Source organism: Pelophylax lessonae, assembly GCF_965119305.1.
Source record: "Pelophylax lessonae genome assembly, chromosome: 2".
In the NCBI taxonomy this organism is placed as follows: domain Eukaryota; kingdom Metazoa; phylum Chordata; class Amphibia; order Anura; family Ranidae; genus Pelophylax; species Pelophylax lessonae.
The window spans coordinates 126983790-127000056 of record NC_138769.1 but is presented as its reverse complement, the minus strand read 5'-3'; the positions used below and the strand labels follow the sequence as shown (position 1 = coordinate 127000056).

General features: G+C 40.8%; 1 protein-coding gene across 1 annotated transcript in view; it reads right to left on the bottom strand.

Moving 5' to 3' along the window:
- SEZ6 (seizure related 6 homolog) overlaps nt 1–16267 on the bottom strand; it is a 930588-nt gene that overhangs the window by 25812 nt on the left and 888509 nt on the right. The window contains exons 12-13 of the mRNA XM_082244641.1: nt 5643–5834; nt 3146–3340 (exon numbers count right to left, since the gene is read on the bottom strand). Coding sequence (XP_082100767.1) covers nt 3146–3340; nt 5643–5834 — 387 coding nt within the window. The remainder of the gene's footprint in view (nt 1–3145; nt 3341–5642; nt 5835–16267) is intronic.

Sequence of the window (16267 nt, the reverse complement as noted above, 5' to 3'; positions counted from 1 at the left end):
GGTGGGGGCAGAGGCCATTTTCTTTGTTGTATATGTGTACTGGTGAGTGGACATACTGGGTGCCTTTGCTGTAATACTATCAGCTGGGCTTCCATTATGCCCCCAATTACCTTTCAGGAGGGATGGGCCACCTCCAGGCTCACCTGCCCCCTATCTATCCATTAGCTTGCATGTGCTCCCACTGTGGAGACTCTTTAAAATTCATTAGAGTTAGGACTGCAGGTAACAGGGAGCCTTGACGTGGCCCTGCAGCTTTCACATGCGTTTGCAAATGTGTGCTAACTAAACCCCTATATTGACGCAAACTGTTAGACAGGCCAATTTGGTTGGTAAGCAGACTGGTTGGCAAATTGAACTGGGAATTTTATACTTGTTTGTTTCATGTGCGTTGCCCTTCCATGTGTTCTTTGCTATGAAGGCCAGTTATAGGTTGGGGCAGAGGCCATTTTCTATGTTGAAGATGCTACCTCACACTGAAAGGTGGAAACAGACCACGGAGTGCACATGCAAAAATCCAGCTAGTGGGGCATCACTTAATTGCTAATATGAATTTATTATTAAATGTATTAATTGTATTAATAGCACCCAGTGGTTCTAATAAATATAGTAGCACCCTATGCTTAGCCAACACAGCCTACTCATAAATTAATCTTCAGAAACTGGGTGACACTTGAGGCTGTGCCACAGTTCTAGACCTGGAAGCTCTGTGGCTATGCCAATTTCAATAACTGCATAAAGAGATGAGCTTAAGCAGCATGTAGATGTATTGACCAGTGTTAATTTCATCAACTAAAACATTTTCGTCAAACTTTTAGTCAGCAACCTTTTTACAGTGATTAAAACTAAATACAAAGTATACCACATTTTCATCCACTGAAGAAAACTATGATGAAAATCAAATCCGTTTAGTTAACAAACATAAACAAAATGAAAATGTGAAGCAGGGACATTTACCCTTGTGAACTTCTGGTTTCTCAGAGCTCCCCCTACTTCCGTTCCCAGCAAGCAAGCAACTCGAGTCAGTAGCATGCTTCACTAAGCAGCAGTTAGCAGGCTGTGCAGCCAGCATTACATGCCTCTGAGTCCACAGGCGATCGTCCAGAGCAGCACTGTGCATTACAGGCCTCCCTACGAAAGTCCCACTCCTGACTCATGACGAGCAGAGAGCACTGTGAATGTGTACATTACAAATACAGGCCTCCCCTCAGACTACCATCCATCCAGAGCACTGTGTGTGCAGGCCATCCCTGAGACCTGAGACCACCATCCAGCACTGTGCAGCATTACAGGCCTCTCAGAGTCAGACCACCATCCCAGAGCAGTGTGCATTACAGGCCTCTCCTCAGACCACCATCCAGAGCACTGTTTAGCATTACAGGCCTCTCATACCATCATTCAGAGCACTGTGCAGTATTACAGGCCTCTCATACCACCACTCAGAGCTCTGTGCAGCATTACAGGCCTCCTTAGACCACAATCAATAGCAATGGGTAGAATTACAGCCACTGTCCAGAGCACTGTGCAGCATTACAGGCCTCCTCAGAAAACTGTCTAGAGCACTGTGCAGCATTACAGGTCTCCTCAGACCACTGTCCAGAGCACTGTGCAGCACTACAGACCTTTTCAGACCACTTTGCAGAGCACTGCGTGCTATAAAGGCCTCCTCGGACTATCCAGAGTGGCTAAATCTCTGGCTGTGAGTTTGTTTAAACCTTAAAACTATAAATAATAACACCATATTAGATTTTTTTTTACTCCAGGAGTATATAATGAGTTTGGAAATTGTAGAGAAATACTTAAATAATGTATTATGATTTAACTAAACCTATTCGGTTTTAGACAACTAAAATTAGTTTTAGTTGACTAAAATGTACTCAAGATTTTACTTGACTAAATACGACCTAAAATAAAACAATTACAGATGACTAAAATGGGACAAAAACTAAAATGGCATATTAGTCAAACGACTAAACCTGGATACACACTATACAACTTTTGTTGGTAGATTTCCATTAGATTTACCTTCAACTATGTAGTACAAGAGCCTGCCTGATTGCATACAAATTGAAAGTCTTTAGGTTTGACCTCATATTATATGGTTTTGGTAAATCTAAAGGAAAAAAGCTAAAGAAAAGTGTATAGTGTGTATCTGGCTTAAGACTAAAACTACAGTACATTGAAATTTGCTTCCAAAATTGACACTGGTCTTGACAGAATCAAAAAATAATGCTGGAAAAAAACAAAAAGAAAAACAAAAAGATGAAATGGCTAGTAAAATGGTTAAGCTTGTCTCAGTAGAGAAAGATGTCCATCCTCCTAGATCAGAGGTCTCCAAACTTTCTAAGCAAAATTACAATTTACTGTAACTCAGGCTTTAGGGGGGTCAAGACTGTGGCTAGTGGTTCAGTAGTAGTGGGTGTAGAAAGTGCCCTGACATTAGTGCCCAATCATTGGTTTTAATAGGGGAAATAGTGCTCCATTGATGGTGTCAGTAGGGAGAATGGTGCCTCATTCATTGGTGTCAGTTGGTGAAATAGTGCCCCAAGGGCCAGATAAAAGCAAAAAAAGGGCCAAATCCCGCCCCCGGGCCGCAGTTTGGAGACCACTGTTCTAGATCACTAGAAAAACACAGAGGCATTCTGTGAGTGGAAGGACTTATACCAGACTCATAACTTTTTTGTTGCTAATATCTGGTATAACCATATAACCCAGTTGTGTCCGAATCCTGTTTCCTTAAAGAAGGAGAAATAAATTGTTTTGCCATTTTAAGATATCTGTCTGCAATTGCTACATTGCAGTGTGCTCTGAAGATTATAAAGCATACTTCGTGCTCAGTGGTTTTCAGAACATACTACCAATTTTAGGTTGAGTGACGGGCTCAAAGTATTAGTAGTTCAGCATTTTAGATATTAGTCAGTGCTTATATTCAACACTATGCCTTAAATTACATATATTAAATCTGCCTTTAGCTTCTTCTCTATAGTTTTTCTGTGTGTTTTAAATGTAGTTGTGTGACTGGATTTTCAATTGCACTCTTTGGGAGGTAGCTTACTCATACACTGTTGACGTAAATGTTGATAGTAAAATGACATTTCACTGTAGCCAACTGATTCTCCACTGAATATTTCTCCTTATTCATTTTTACCTTTGCAGATGGGTGGTGAGTTGCTCCACTGTGAGGGGTGCCCTGGAATACACTTTAGACTGTGCTCTCCCATCAGCATGTACCCCGTTTTGCAAGCAAATCTTACAGCATCTCCTGGTTGGTACACTCTTTTCTCTGGTTCCTGCTGACCATTCTCTGGTACTCCTGGGTTTGCACATGGCTCATATTTTTCAGCTAAATGTAGAAAACCCAGAAAAATTTTCAATTATATATATTTTTTCTAATGCAATAAATATAATAACATTAAAAAAAATATTGCAATATGTAGCATAATAAATTAAGCAGTGAAATCTGGAATATCCTAAAATGAACTATCTACTGATCCCTAAGTGGTGATGAAATTTGAATATGCGCTTTAGCTAGCATATGTAACTTCGCACTTACCTTGAAAAGGTTGGAGGTGGGTAGGGCTTAGCTGCAAAAACCGGGATTATCTCTGAATTTAAGTCAAAGCCTTAAGCCTGGTACATGCTACTAGTTTCTTTTCAATCAACCCAGCAGAGCTGAACTAAAAAATATTTAGGCTCAGGAAGAGCTGCTGGACTAACTATGTAATGTTAATACAGCAATCTCCCCTGCTGTGTTATTGTGTTGTGACAGGGGAGACTGCCCCCAAACCCCCCCCCCCCCCCCTCCACCAGCCCTTGGCAGAGAGCGCTGACTGGGAGCCGATTGGCAGACCTTTTTCAGTCATGCCCCTTCGACAGAAGCCGGCTGAACATCTGGCTTCTGTTGGACCAGCTGCAGTACACATGGGCAAAATGTCTGCCGGTTTCTATTGAACTGCCCGATGCCGCCCAACATTCGACACGTGTGTACTAGACTTTACTAGCAAAATTATGCCACCTGGAGTCCTGACACCACATACCCTTGAGGCCCCATTCACACCTAACTGTTCTGTAGCCTGAACCACATGCCATGTGAAGCTTGTACCTCATAGAAGTACATGATCTGTTTTTAAGCTACAAGCCTCAAGTGTTTTTGGTCCGAATGGACTTCAATTGGAGTGGCTAAAAACACGCAAACATGCATGAAATAATGCATGAAAATGCACGATTTGCGTATTTTTTTTACCCTAGTAGCATTTCATGGGCTAAAGAAAATTAAAAAAAACACAAGCCATAGATGCTAACAAAAAACACCTGTTCAAACCCTAAACACAAAAGCCTTCAAAATGACCAAACCCTGCTCAGAAAAGTGCAATTTGTCCTGCATCTACTGTTGTGCTGCCATGCAGGACGATGTTAAATCACATTATCCTGTATGGTGCCCCTTCACATCACTACAACATGGTGCAGGTGCTTCCTTGGTGTAGCATGGTGTGTTTCTGGGTCCATAGACCTCAATGGAAGTATACAGAAAGTGCATGTAAAACTATGTAAAATGCATGTACATGTTTTTTTAGTGCACTTTTGGCAGAGTTTTGTGTTTAAAATCTAGTCTCCTCCTCCTATATAAAAACACATAAAGCATGAAATTACATTAAAAAATAATGCAAAAGCAAGCAAAAACACACTGCAAAAATGCAAGATTATGCAGCAGCACAAGTGTAAACCTAGGCTAAAGGTTCAATGTAGAATATAATGGTATCCAACTGCCACAATACTTCATGTTTTCCTGAGTTAAACCCCGTACACACAGGCCAAATATCAGGCGGCATCGGTCAGTTCAATAAAAACCGGCATGTGAATGGCAGCTGGTCTGACAGAAGCCGGCTAAAGGTCCTGCTTTTGTCGAAGGGGCATGACTGAAAAAAGTCTGCCAATCTGTATCCAATCAGGACTCTCAGCCAATGTCTAAGAGCGTTGACCAGTGTGTTCTGCTGGGGGGCCCACCCCCTGTCGGAAAACACATTAGCTTGGCAGGGAGATCGCTGTACTAACATCGGAAATTTAGTACAGCGGCTCCTCCTGAGCTCTTCATTTTTTTTTTTTGGTTCAGCCCGCTGGGTTTAATGAAAGGAAAAGGAAGGAATAGTGTGTACAAGACTGAAATCAGTGCAGACAGGTTTACACAGAGTTAAATGCATCATAAGGCACTTATGTCTAGGACAATGAGGTTGGAGGGGCAGCACGAACTGCACCATTTCATTGCTATGTTTGTCATTTATCTTTTAGATATAAATCTAGACTGAAATCCAGATAGAGACTCAAGACAGAAACAAGTCACAAGACACTCTGCAGCTCACATAACATCTTCTACTATGGGCTTTTTACTGGTGGACTGTACAATACAATGGGACCCCTGCAATTCAGACAGACTGCATGCTTCCTCTAAAGGTAGAGTTTGCTTTTATTATGTGTAAAAATAAAATAAACGATGGAAGACTACCTATAGTGGTCATTTATGTACGTATGCTACAATTGTACCAACTTGTAACATAATCTTGGGCAATAATAAAATGCAATTTCTATTCACTAGCAAAAACAAAGGTAATGACAAGGACAGGCATAGCATTAGCTGCTTTCTCACTTACGGACACACTTAGGAGATCGGTCACTCCACTTGGGTACACCAGCCTGGCGGTTGTAGCAGGTTAGAGTTGGACTACCTGTCAGAATGTAGCCTTTGTCACACACATAGCGCACTGTACTGCCCACAGGGAATTTGGCATTCGAGAGGATCCTGCGACTGTGAGTTACATCACCTGGGTCTGAACAGGACGTCACTAAGAAAAGAACCAACATGGAATTTTTGTGAAGCACATATCAACACAACAGTTGCAACCAGAAAACCTCTGGATAAAGCTACAAAGATTAAAAAAAAAAAAAATATATCCAACCTTAAAGTGATATTAAACCCTCAGTTGATTTAATTACTTACTGAGTATGCAGCTTCTTCATCTTTTATCTATACATATGTTCCAGTTTAAGCCATGATGGGCTTAAACTGGACCATAAGTCCAGGCATATAGGTCATGCCATGACCACTGGCCTAGGATTCCTGTTTCATGGTGGCTCCTGTCTCTTGTTGCATCCTATGCAGCCATACCTGAATGCAAGGATTATAGTTGTATCTGCCTACACTGTGTGCAACAATAAAATCACACAGCCTGTAGCCTAGGATGGCAAGGCACTCCCCTGCATCTCCCTTCTCCTCCCCCATTCCTTATCCAAGCTAGCAGGCTGACTCCAGACTGCACTGTCCACAGTTAGAGTGTTACTAAACCCAGGACCCATGGGATGCATTCACTATATCTGGTCTCCCACAGTACACAGAGCATGGAAATGCAATAATTTTAGTAAATATAAACTGCTAAATACCTTTTCTCATCAGCAGTATATAGCAGTCTTGAGACTTCTATCAGTGTCTGCTTAAAGCTTGTAGGAGGAGTTTTTATTTTACTCTGACTGTACTATGAGGCTGCATGACTCCTAACCCTCTGTCTGGACAATGGTGATTGGCCCTGTGCTGATCACATGCACCTCCCAAGAAAAAAAAACTCTCTAGCAATACACACCAAACTGAGCATGTGCAACCTGTCCCCCGAGGCTCTGTACTATCAGGGGATGGATTGGGGACAGTGGAAGGAGGAGAGGATCAGTGAAGACAGGATCAAACAGACTTTTTACACAATGCAAAGGATTAACCCCTTAGGTTCACACAATGTGCATAACAAGTATGCTTTACTGCATACACAGACTGATTTTACTGTTGTGGGTTTAGTAACACTTTAACTCTTTTCCTGGGAAGACTATAAACGTATGGAAGCAGCACTAAGAAAGCAGGTAATAATGTTAACAAATAGCTTAGTTTATTGTGCTCAATGTGTTGAACTAAAAAAATGCTGAGGGTTTTATACTACTATAAATCATAACATCAGTACACCGAGAGATGTCCTTTTTTTAAATACATATTCAAATTTGTAAATGCAAACCAAATTTATGGTTTGATGCATTGATTGCTGCCATAACCACTGTATTGTAATTATTGCTTTATGGCTACCTCTATATTTGGATTAACTTCTTACTGGCAATGCAAATAAATAATAGGTACAAAAATCCATGTATACTAAAATCTCATGTAATTATAATCCTCTCACTGACAGTATTAAGAAGAAGTCAATAGGTGGAGCTGTGCTCATAGGAAGGAAAAAAAAACACATTCAGCATGCTCATCAATTTTCACAATAACAGTTCACAGTTCTTAATGCTTATGTAAAATATAAGTGTTATAAAATGATCCTTTAGCAGACTGGGCACCAGTGTGACAGGGTAAACAACCAGTAAACATATGCTGAAAGCTGACCTTTTAAAATGACACGAATTGATAAATACGAGAATAGATTATCAGAGATGATGATGCTTGAGATAAACGTGATACGTGATATCCAACAGCCAGCTGTCACATTAAAGGCTCCTTTGAAATAGCTGAAAACTGGAGTACATTGTAATCAGCCAAGGTAAGCATGGAAACCTCACAATGTGCCGGAATCCCAGAGATCATAATAGAAACATTTTCAGGAATACAGGGGGCTGCCATTTCTGACCTCTTGCTAACAGTTCTGGCTGCATGGTAGTCATCCTTTGGAATAAGCATGTGCCAAGTAAATGCAGACTTTTGATTAATGTACTTGTTCCAGGTACTGTATGTCTTAGGCTGGCCATACATTATACAATTTTCTTATACGTTTCTGTACAATTTTCTTGAAATTTTCCTTCAACTATGTAGTACAAAGGCCTGCCTAATTGGATACAAGTAAAAGTGTTGTTTAGCTTTGACCTCATATTATGTGGTTTGTCGTAAATCGAACAGAAAATTGTACAAGAAAATTTAACATGTATGGCCAGCCTTAGAAAGTAATAAAGGCACTAGATCACAGCCAGGCAACTACTCTTTTCTGAAGTTAGAAGTCACCAATGGCAATCTCCATGTATCTCTTAGCACGGGTGTCCATTAAAACAAACACTAGCATTCCTGCATTCACCACCTGAGGATGTTTAGTTCAAACTGCAATCCACATTTAGTATGTCTTTGACTATGGAATATATTTACAGAATACATCTTCTTTATGTATATAATATACCTTCTCTATCTATACAATACACCTACTCCATCTACACAGTACACCTTCTCTCTACAGAATACACCTTCTCTATCTATACAATACACCTTCTCCATCTACACAATACACATTCTCTCTCTACAGAATACATCTACTCTATCTATGCAATACATCTTCTGTATCTATATAATATACCTTCTCTATCTATACAATACACCTTCTCCATCTACAGAATGTGTATTCTCTATCTATAAAACACATCTTCTCTAATTATATAATACACCTTCTCTATCAATACGATACATCTTTTCTCTCTACAGAAAACACCTTTTCTATCTAAGAAATACACCTTCTCTAACTACAGAATACACCTACTCTGTCTATGATACACATCTTCTCTAATTATATAATACACCTTTTCTATCTATGCAATACACCTTCCCAATCTGCACAGTACACCTTCTCTCTCTACAGAATACACCTTCTCTATCTAAATAATAAACCTTCTCTAACTACATAATACACATTTTCTATTTACAGAAGACACTTTCTCTATACACACAAAACATTATTTTCTATCTACAGAATATACTTTCTCTACACAATACACTTTCTCTAATTACATAATACTCCTTCTCTATCTACAGGATACACTTTCTCTACCTATACAATACATCTTCTCTATCTACACAATACCCCTTCTCTATATTCATAATACACCTTCTCTATTTATAGCATACGCCTTCTCTGTTTATATTTAGAGAATACGCATTCTTTTTTTTTCAAAATACACCTTCTCTGTCTACACAATACACCTTCTCTATTTATAGCATACACCTTCTCTATCTTCATAATACACCTTCTCTATCTTCATAATACACCTTCTCTACCTTCATAATACACATTCTATATTTACAAAATACACCTTCTCTATTTATAGAATACACCTTCTCTACCTTCATAATACACATTCTATATTTACAAAATACACCTTCTCTGTCTACACAATACACCTTTTCTATCTACTCAATACGCTTTCTCTACCTTCATAATACACCTTCTCTATCTACACAATACGCCTTCTCTGTCTACACAATACACCTTCTCTACCTTCATAATAAACCTTCTCTATCTACACAATATACCTTCTCTGTCTACACAATACACCTTCTCTATCTACACAATACACCTTCTCTGTCTACACAATACACCTTCTCTACCTTCATAATAAACCTTCTCTATCTACACAATACACCTTCTCTGTCTACACAATACACCTTCTCTATCTACACAATACACCTTCTCTGTCTACACAATACGCCTTCTCTGTCTACACAATACACCTTCTCTATCTACACAATACACCTTCTCTATCTACACAATACACCTTCTCTGTCTACACAATACGCCTTCTCTGTCTACACAATACACCTTCTCTATCTACACAATACACCTTCTCTGTCTACACAATACACCTTCTCTATCTACTCAATTCGCTTTCTCTACCTTCATAATACACCTTCTCTATCTACACAATACACCTTCTCTGTCTACACAATACACCTTCTCTATCTACTCAATACGCTTTCTCTACATTCATAATACACCTTCTCTATCTACACAATACACCTTCTCAATCTACACAATACGCCTTCTCTGTCTACACAATACACCTTCTATACCTTCATAATACACCTTCTCTACCTTCATAATAAACCTTCTCTATCTACACAATACACCTTCTCTATCTACATAATACACCTTCTCTATCTACACAATACACCTTCTCTACCTTCACAATACACCTTCTCTATCTACACAATACATCTTCTCTACCATTCATAATACACCTTCTCTATCTACACAATACACCTTCTCTACCATTCATAATACACCTTTTTTATCTACACAATACACATTTTCTGTCTACACAAAACACTTTCTCTACACAATATATCTTCTCTATCTTCGTAATTTATAGAATACACCTTCTCTATCTACACAATATACCTTCTCTATCTAGACAACACGCATTCTCTATCTTCATTATACACCTTCTCTAATTATAGAATACACCTTCTCTACACAATACACCTTCTCTATTTACACATTATACCTTTGCTATCTACACAATATACCTTCTCTGTCTACACAATACACTTTATCTTCACAATACACCATCTCTATCTTCATTATACACCTTCTCTCTATACACAATATACCTTCTCTATTTACACAATACACTTTCTCTGTCTACACAATACACCCTCTCTATGTACACAATACACCTTCTCTATACAATACACTTTCTTTGTCTACACAATACACCCTCTCTATTTACACAATACACCTTCTCTTTCTACACAATACACTTTCTCTGTCTACACAATACACCCTCTCTATTTACACAATACACCTTCTCTTTCTACACAATACACTTTTTCTGTCTACACAATACACTTTCTCTGTCTACACAATACACGCTCTCTATTTACACAATACACCTTCTTTTTCTACACAATACACTTTCTCTGTCTACACAATACACCCTCTCTATTTACACAATACACCGTCTTTTTCTACACAATACACCTTCTCTTTCTACACAATACACCTTCTCTTTCTACACAATACACTTTCTCTGTCTACACAATACATCTTCTCTATTTACACAATACACCTTCTCTGTTTACACAAGACACCTTCTCTATCCTTCAGAAGGATTTTCTCCAATGCAGAAACTGGCAGCAATAAAAAATATTTATTATTTTTTGTAACGTGGGAAAGGGGTGTTGAGGATCTGATTGCTACATTTGTATCAATTGGGAGATTTCACCTTACTTCCTGTCCAGGTGATGGGTGGTAGAGCAGGAAGCGAGGGAAAAGTCTCCTTAACAGGGACACCTTAAAATAGTTTTTATTAGTCTAAGGGTCCTTTCACATGGGACGAAGTCTGTTCTGCTCAGCGGGGGATCAATCTGCCGATCCCCGCTGAGCAGGCGGATGACAGCTCCATCTCCGCTCTGTGTGCGGAGATGGAGCTGTCAGATCCCCGCTGTCCTCTATGGGGATATCGGATGAGAACGGACCGTCTGTCCATCCGATCCCATCTGATCCGATCCTCCAGACGGATGGAAAATAGGGATTCCATCCATCCGGATTTTATGGACAGGATCGGATCGGAGAGCAGCGGGTGTCAACGGACATGTCACCGCTGACATCCGCTGCCCCATAGGGATTCATGGAGCATCCGATCAGATCCGCCTGAAAAACTGACAGGCGGATCGGATCGGCCGTGTGAAAGGGGCCTAAAGCACACAAATTGTATCTTACGCTCCTTCACACAGACTTTCCAATCAGGTCCAGCTGTCAATCTTTTTTTTGGTGGACCTGATCGGATGTCCCATGCAGCTAAATGGTCAGACTTGTGTCCATTTACATCCGCGAACCTCCAAGTTCATTCAGGTCCAGAGAAAGAAAATGAAAAATAGAAAAACTATCATTTTCTGTTTTTTCCTAAACAGGAAAGATCAAAGTTTGCCTGATGTGAATGGACATGGTCCTTTTTACATCCGGCAGCTCATAGATCCAAGACAGGTCTGCCACAGTCTGCTGTCAAAATGTAGATGCAAACTTAACCACTTAAGCCCCGGAAGATTTTACCCCCTTCCTGACCAGGGGGTATTTTGCGTTTCGGCACTGCGTGACTTTAACGGACAATTGCGCGGTCGTGCGATGCTGTACCCAAACGAATTTGACGTCCTTTTTTTTCCCACAAGCAGAGCTTTCTTTTGGTGGTATTTGATCACCTGCGTGATTTTTTGATCATGCGCTATAAACAAAAAAAAGAGCGACAATTTTGCAAAAATAACAATATTTTTCACATTTTTTTATATGAAATCCCCCCCAAAAAAATGTAAAAATCTATTTTTTTTTAATTTTTGGCCAATTTGTTTTCTGCTATCTATGTTGGGTAAAAAAAAAATCACAATAAGCGTATTTTGATTGGTTTGCACAAAAGTTAATGCGTTTACTAACTAAGGGAAAGATTTTTGTCATTTTTGTTGCTTTTTTTTTTTAACGCGTAATGGCGGCGATCTGCGTTTTTTTTTTGCGGTACTGCGACATTGCGGCGGAAAGATCGGACCCTTGACTGACATTTTTGACACTTTTGGGGGTACCATTGACATTACTACTGTCATTGGATGTGGCTTGTGATGTAAAAGCACAGATCAACAGTCCTACATAGCAGGACCGAGTGATCTGTGCTTTTACAAAGGGGAGAATGACAGGCGGCTTTGTTTACATTAGCCGCCTGCCTTTCTCCCTCTGTACCCGATGATCGCGAGTGACCAGCGGACATCGGGTCTGCCGGTCACACGCGCCGGCTTCGTCGGGTACGAGCAGGGGCGGGAGCGCGCCTCCGGCGGCGCGTGCTCGCCCCCTATTTGCTCCCAGGCTAGTGACGTACCGGTACGTCACTTTGCCTGGGAGGGGCTGTATACGGCGGCGGTCGGCAAGTGGTTAACAGGCACAGATGTGACAAAACTGACAGCTGTCCCTCCCAATCAGCTCTGATTCAGCAGGGGGATTTAAAACTATTTGTTTCCAGAATGATCAAACCTTTCTTGTAGTCATTGTAGCAGCCACAGAATGTGACTGCAAAGTGTGACTGCTGCAGTGATTTTACTGCAGAAGAAAGAATGTTATCACCCTATGGTTCCCGATGGTTCTACTGGCAGGATCAACAGGTATTACTATTATGTTATAAGGGGACAATGCAGTCTTAATGGTATATGCAGCCTGCATCACACAGATTGATTTTTTGCCCAAACATAGTTTAATTTTACAGCCTAACTTCAACTTTCTGCCAATTTAAAATAGTTTGGATCATGGTGGCCCAAACAAACTATTTCCTTTACTAACAGAGGCACTTGCTATGAGTGCTGTCTAAAAGGTATTAAGCATCAGCTACATACAGTATACAGCACTGTGTCCTGGCAGCGGATGGAGAATTCCTGTCTTATTTCTGGAACAAAACTGAGTCAGGCTGATCACTGCTCAGTCATTCACCGAACCTTGTACTTTTCAAATAAGTATAAAGCTTCCTCTGATTGGCTGAGGTGGATATTGTGACATCATTTGCCTGCCTCTTCACCTCAGCCATTCACAGAAAGCCTTTTACTTGGTCAGAAAATACAACATTTCTTGTGAATCCAGACTTGATTTTGTTCTGGGAATGAGGTGGAAAGTCCCTGTCTCACTACTGCATCTGTTAGTGAAGAAAATAGCTAATTTGGACCAGCTTGGTCCAAACTAACCATTTTAAAATGATGGAACTAGAGTTGGGCTTTAAAGCTGGTCTGTAATCAAACAGCTATATACAAAGATGATATATATATACTGTACCTGCCAAAGGATTTGTATTTCTATCCATCCAGTCCTGAGATTTATACAACTCCATCACACAGCACAGCTACGTGAAGGACACCATATAAAGTTAAGGGGCACAGTGTTAGGCCAGCCATTCACAAAGCAAATTTCTTTCCTGCAACCACGGAATTTGATTTCCCCATCAACACAGATAGTGTTGATACGGGAATCCCTCCTGCCGAGCCATTGTCTGCTCCCGGCGGGGTCAGCCATCCCCTTGGGCGAAGACAATGAATATTGCTAGCGGCTATTGCAGCAGCTAGTGATAATTGCAAGTAAAACCCCGCATGTTGGTTGTGCCCAAGTTGATTGATCAATCAATTTGGTACATTCAGGCTGACCATACACAGTTCGAATCTCGGCCAGGTCCTGCTGAACCGGCTGAGATTCAAACAATGTTTGGCCTGCCTTACAATTCCTCCACTTTCAACCTGCTGATTTGACATTGAAAGAGCAGCAGCAGACTAATGAGGTCATACCTCTCCTCTCTATTCCTGCCACTTTGTGAGCATAATAACAAGTAGCTTGTCCAGTCTGAGTATCACTGCTGTATATGAGACTGCAAGAGGCACATAGCCAGTGAAGTTCAGGTTCTCGTTTTCTTTGCATTCTTTATTTAAAATGAACAGCAAGCAGAATACATCTGCATGCTTGTAGTTGAGATTGATTGAGGGACCCATCTATCTGCTGAAAAGTTCATATTCTTACACCAGCTGCATTAACCACTTTACCACCGGAGGATTTTGCTGTCTTACGTCCAGGCCACTTTTTGCGATTCGGCACTGTGTGATTTTAACTGACAATTGCGCGGTCGTGCGACGCCGTACCCAAACTAAATTTACGTCCTTTTTTTCCCCACAAACAGAGCTTTCTTTTGGTGGTATTTGATCAAAAAGAGCATAAATTCTGAAAAAATAACAATATTTTTCAAATTTTTTTATATGAAATTTCCTCCCAAAAAATGTAAAAATCAAATTTTTTTTTAAATTTTTGGCCAATTTGTTTTCTGCTACCTATGTTTGGTAAAAAAAATCACAATAAGCGTATTTTGATTGGTTTGCGCAAAAGTTATTGCGTTTACTAACTAAGGGAAAGATTTCTGTCATTTTTGGTGTTTTTTTTTTAACAAGTAATGGCGGCGATCTGCAATTTTTTTTGCAGGACTGCGACATTGCGGCGGATGGATCGGACCCTTGACTGACATTTTTGACACTTTTGGGGGTACCAGTGACATTACTACAGTAATCAGTGCTATAAATATGCACTGTTACTGTAAAAATGACACTGGCAGGGAAGGGGTTAATTTTATTGGAGAGGGAGGGGTTAATGTATGCCTGGTGCTTACTAACGTGTGTGGGGGGAGGTGACTGAGTGACACAGGGACAGATCGCATGTTCAGCTATGCTGAACCCTGCAATCTGTCACTGTCTGTCACTTAGGAGATCCGCCCACTTTGTTTACACAAGCAGGCGGATCTCCAGACTCGATTCCCCGAGGATCGGGGAAGAGCAGCGGCGATCTCCGCCGCTCCTCCCCTGGCCCGACTCCCGCTGTGAATGAATACAGCGGGAGCGAGCCTTCGGCGGCTCGCATGCGGCGCCCACAAGGGGAGGAGTCCAGTGGCGTAGGTCTACGTCGCTGGACGGGAACTAACCACTTTGCCGCAGTAGAGCTCCAGTGAGCGGTTGGCAAGTGGTTAAAAACTGCGTTAAGCGATTTAATAATTAAGCAAAACGAATTTAATTCAGTTTTGTCTTTTCTGTTTGGAGCTATCATAAGAAAATTATATAAAACTCTGAATTGATTACATAAAAACCTGTGGATCAAATATGGATAAGTTAACCCAAGAAGGGGCTAAACCTATATAACTGAAAACCAGTTATAGCACTTCTTTAGGGATCAGAACACTTTGTTTAAAAAAAGTAGTTTGAAATGTTTAAAAGCAGATTTTGACTATTAGATTTTTGTACCTTGTCACCAAGCTGTATAGTGATGTAGCCCAGTCTGCAGCAATGACAGGAAAATGGTTCTGTGTCTGGCAGAAGAGTAGACTTTTACACAGGCACAGTTAATGGAGAGGAATCCTTTTGTAAAGCTGCATACAGCCAGTTTTGAGTCCGCCCTCCAACCAATTGGAAGGCACACAGGATGTGAACTGCTAGGATTGTAGGAGGTATAGTTCTGACAGGACTGAGCTGGCTTGGGGAGCTAAAAGGAGTAAACTAAAAATCCCACAAGGCACTTGGGCAAAGAGGAGAGGTGGTTCCCTGCTCTTTTCCCAGACTGAGGAAAAGATGCGTGGAGGCTGTACTGAGAGGACTGTGTGGACATTTGGCTGCTGGCGGACTGCTTATCATTGCACCTGAAAGGGACAGAGGCACAGCGACAGGCATCTGAGAACATTGGAGAGATTCACAGATGTTGGTTGGGCCCGGTGCCTGACCAAGGGGGAAGGATGCTGTAAACACATACTGGCTGTGTTTCATCCGGTATCCAGAAGGAGACCACCTGCTAGGAATTTTTTAAAAGGCTGCTGGCCAAAACAACATCACGCTTTGACAAAAGAGGGATAGGGTTGCCTGAGAGTATCACAGAGCCAGTAACATTTTCAGTGCTTTAAGTGACCAGAGCCAGTTTCATTATCAATTCTTAAAGGGACATTA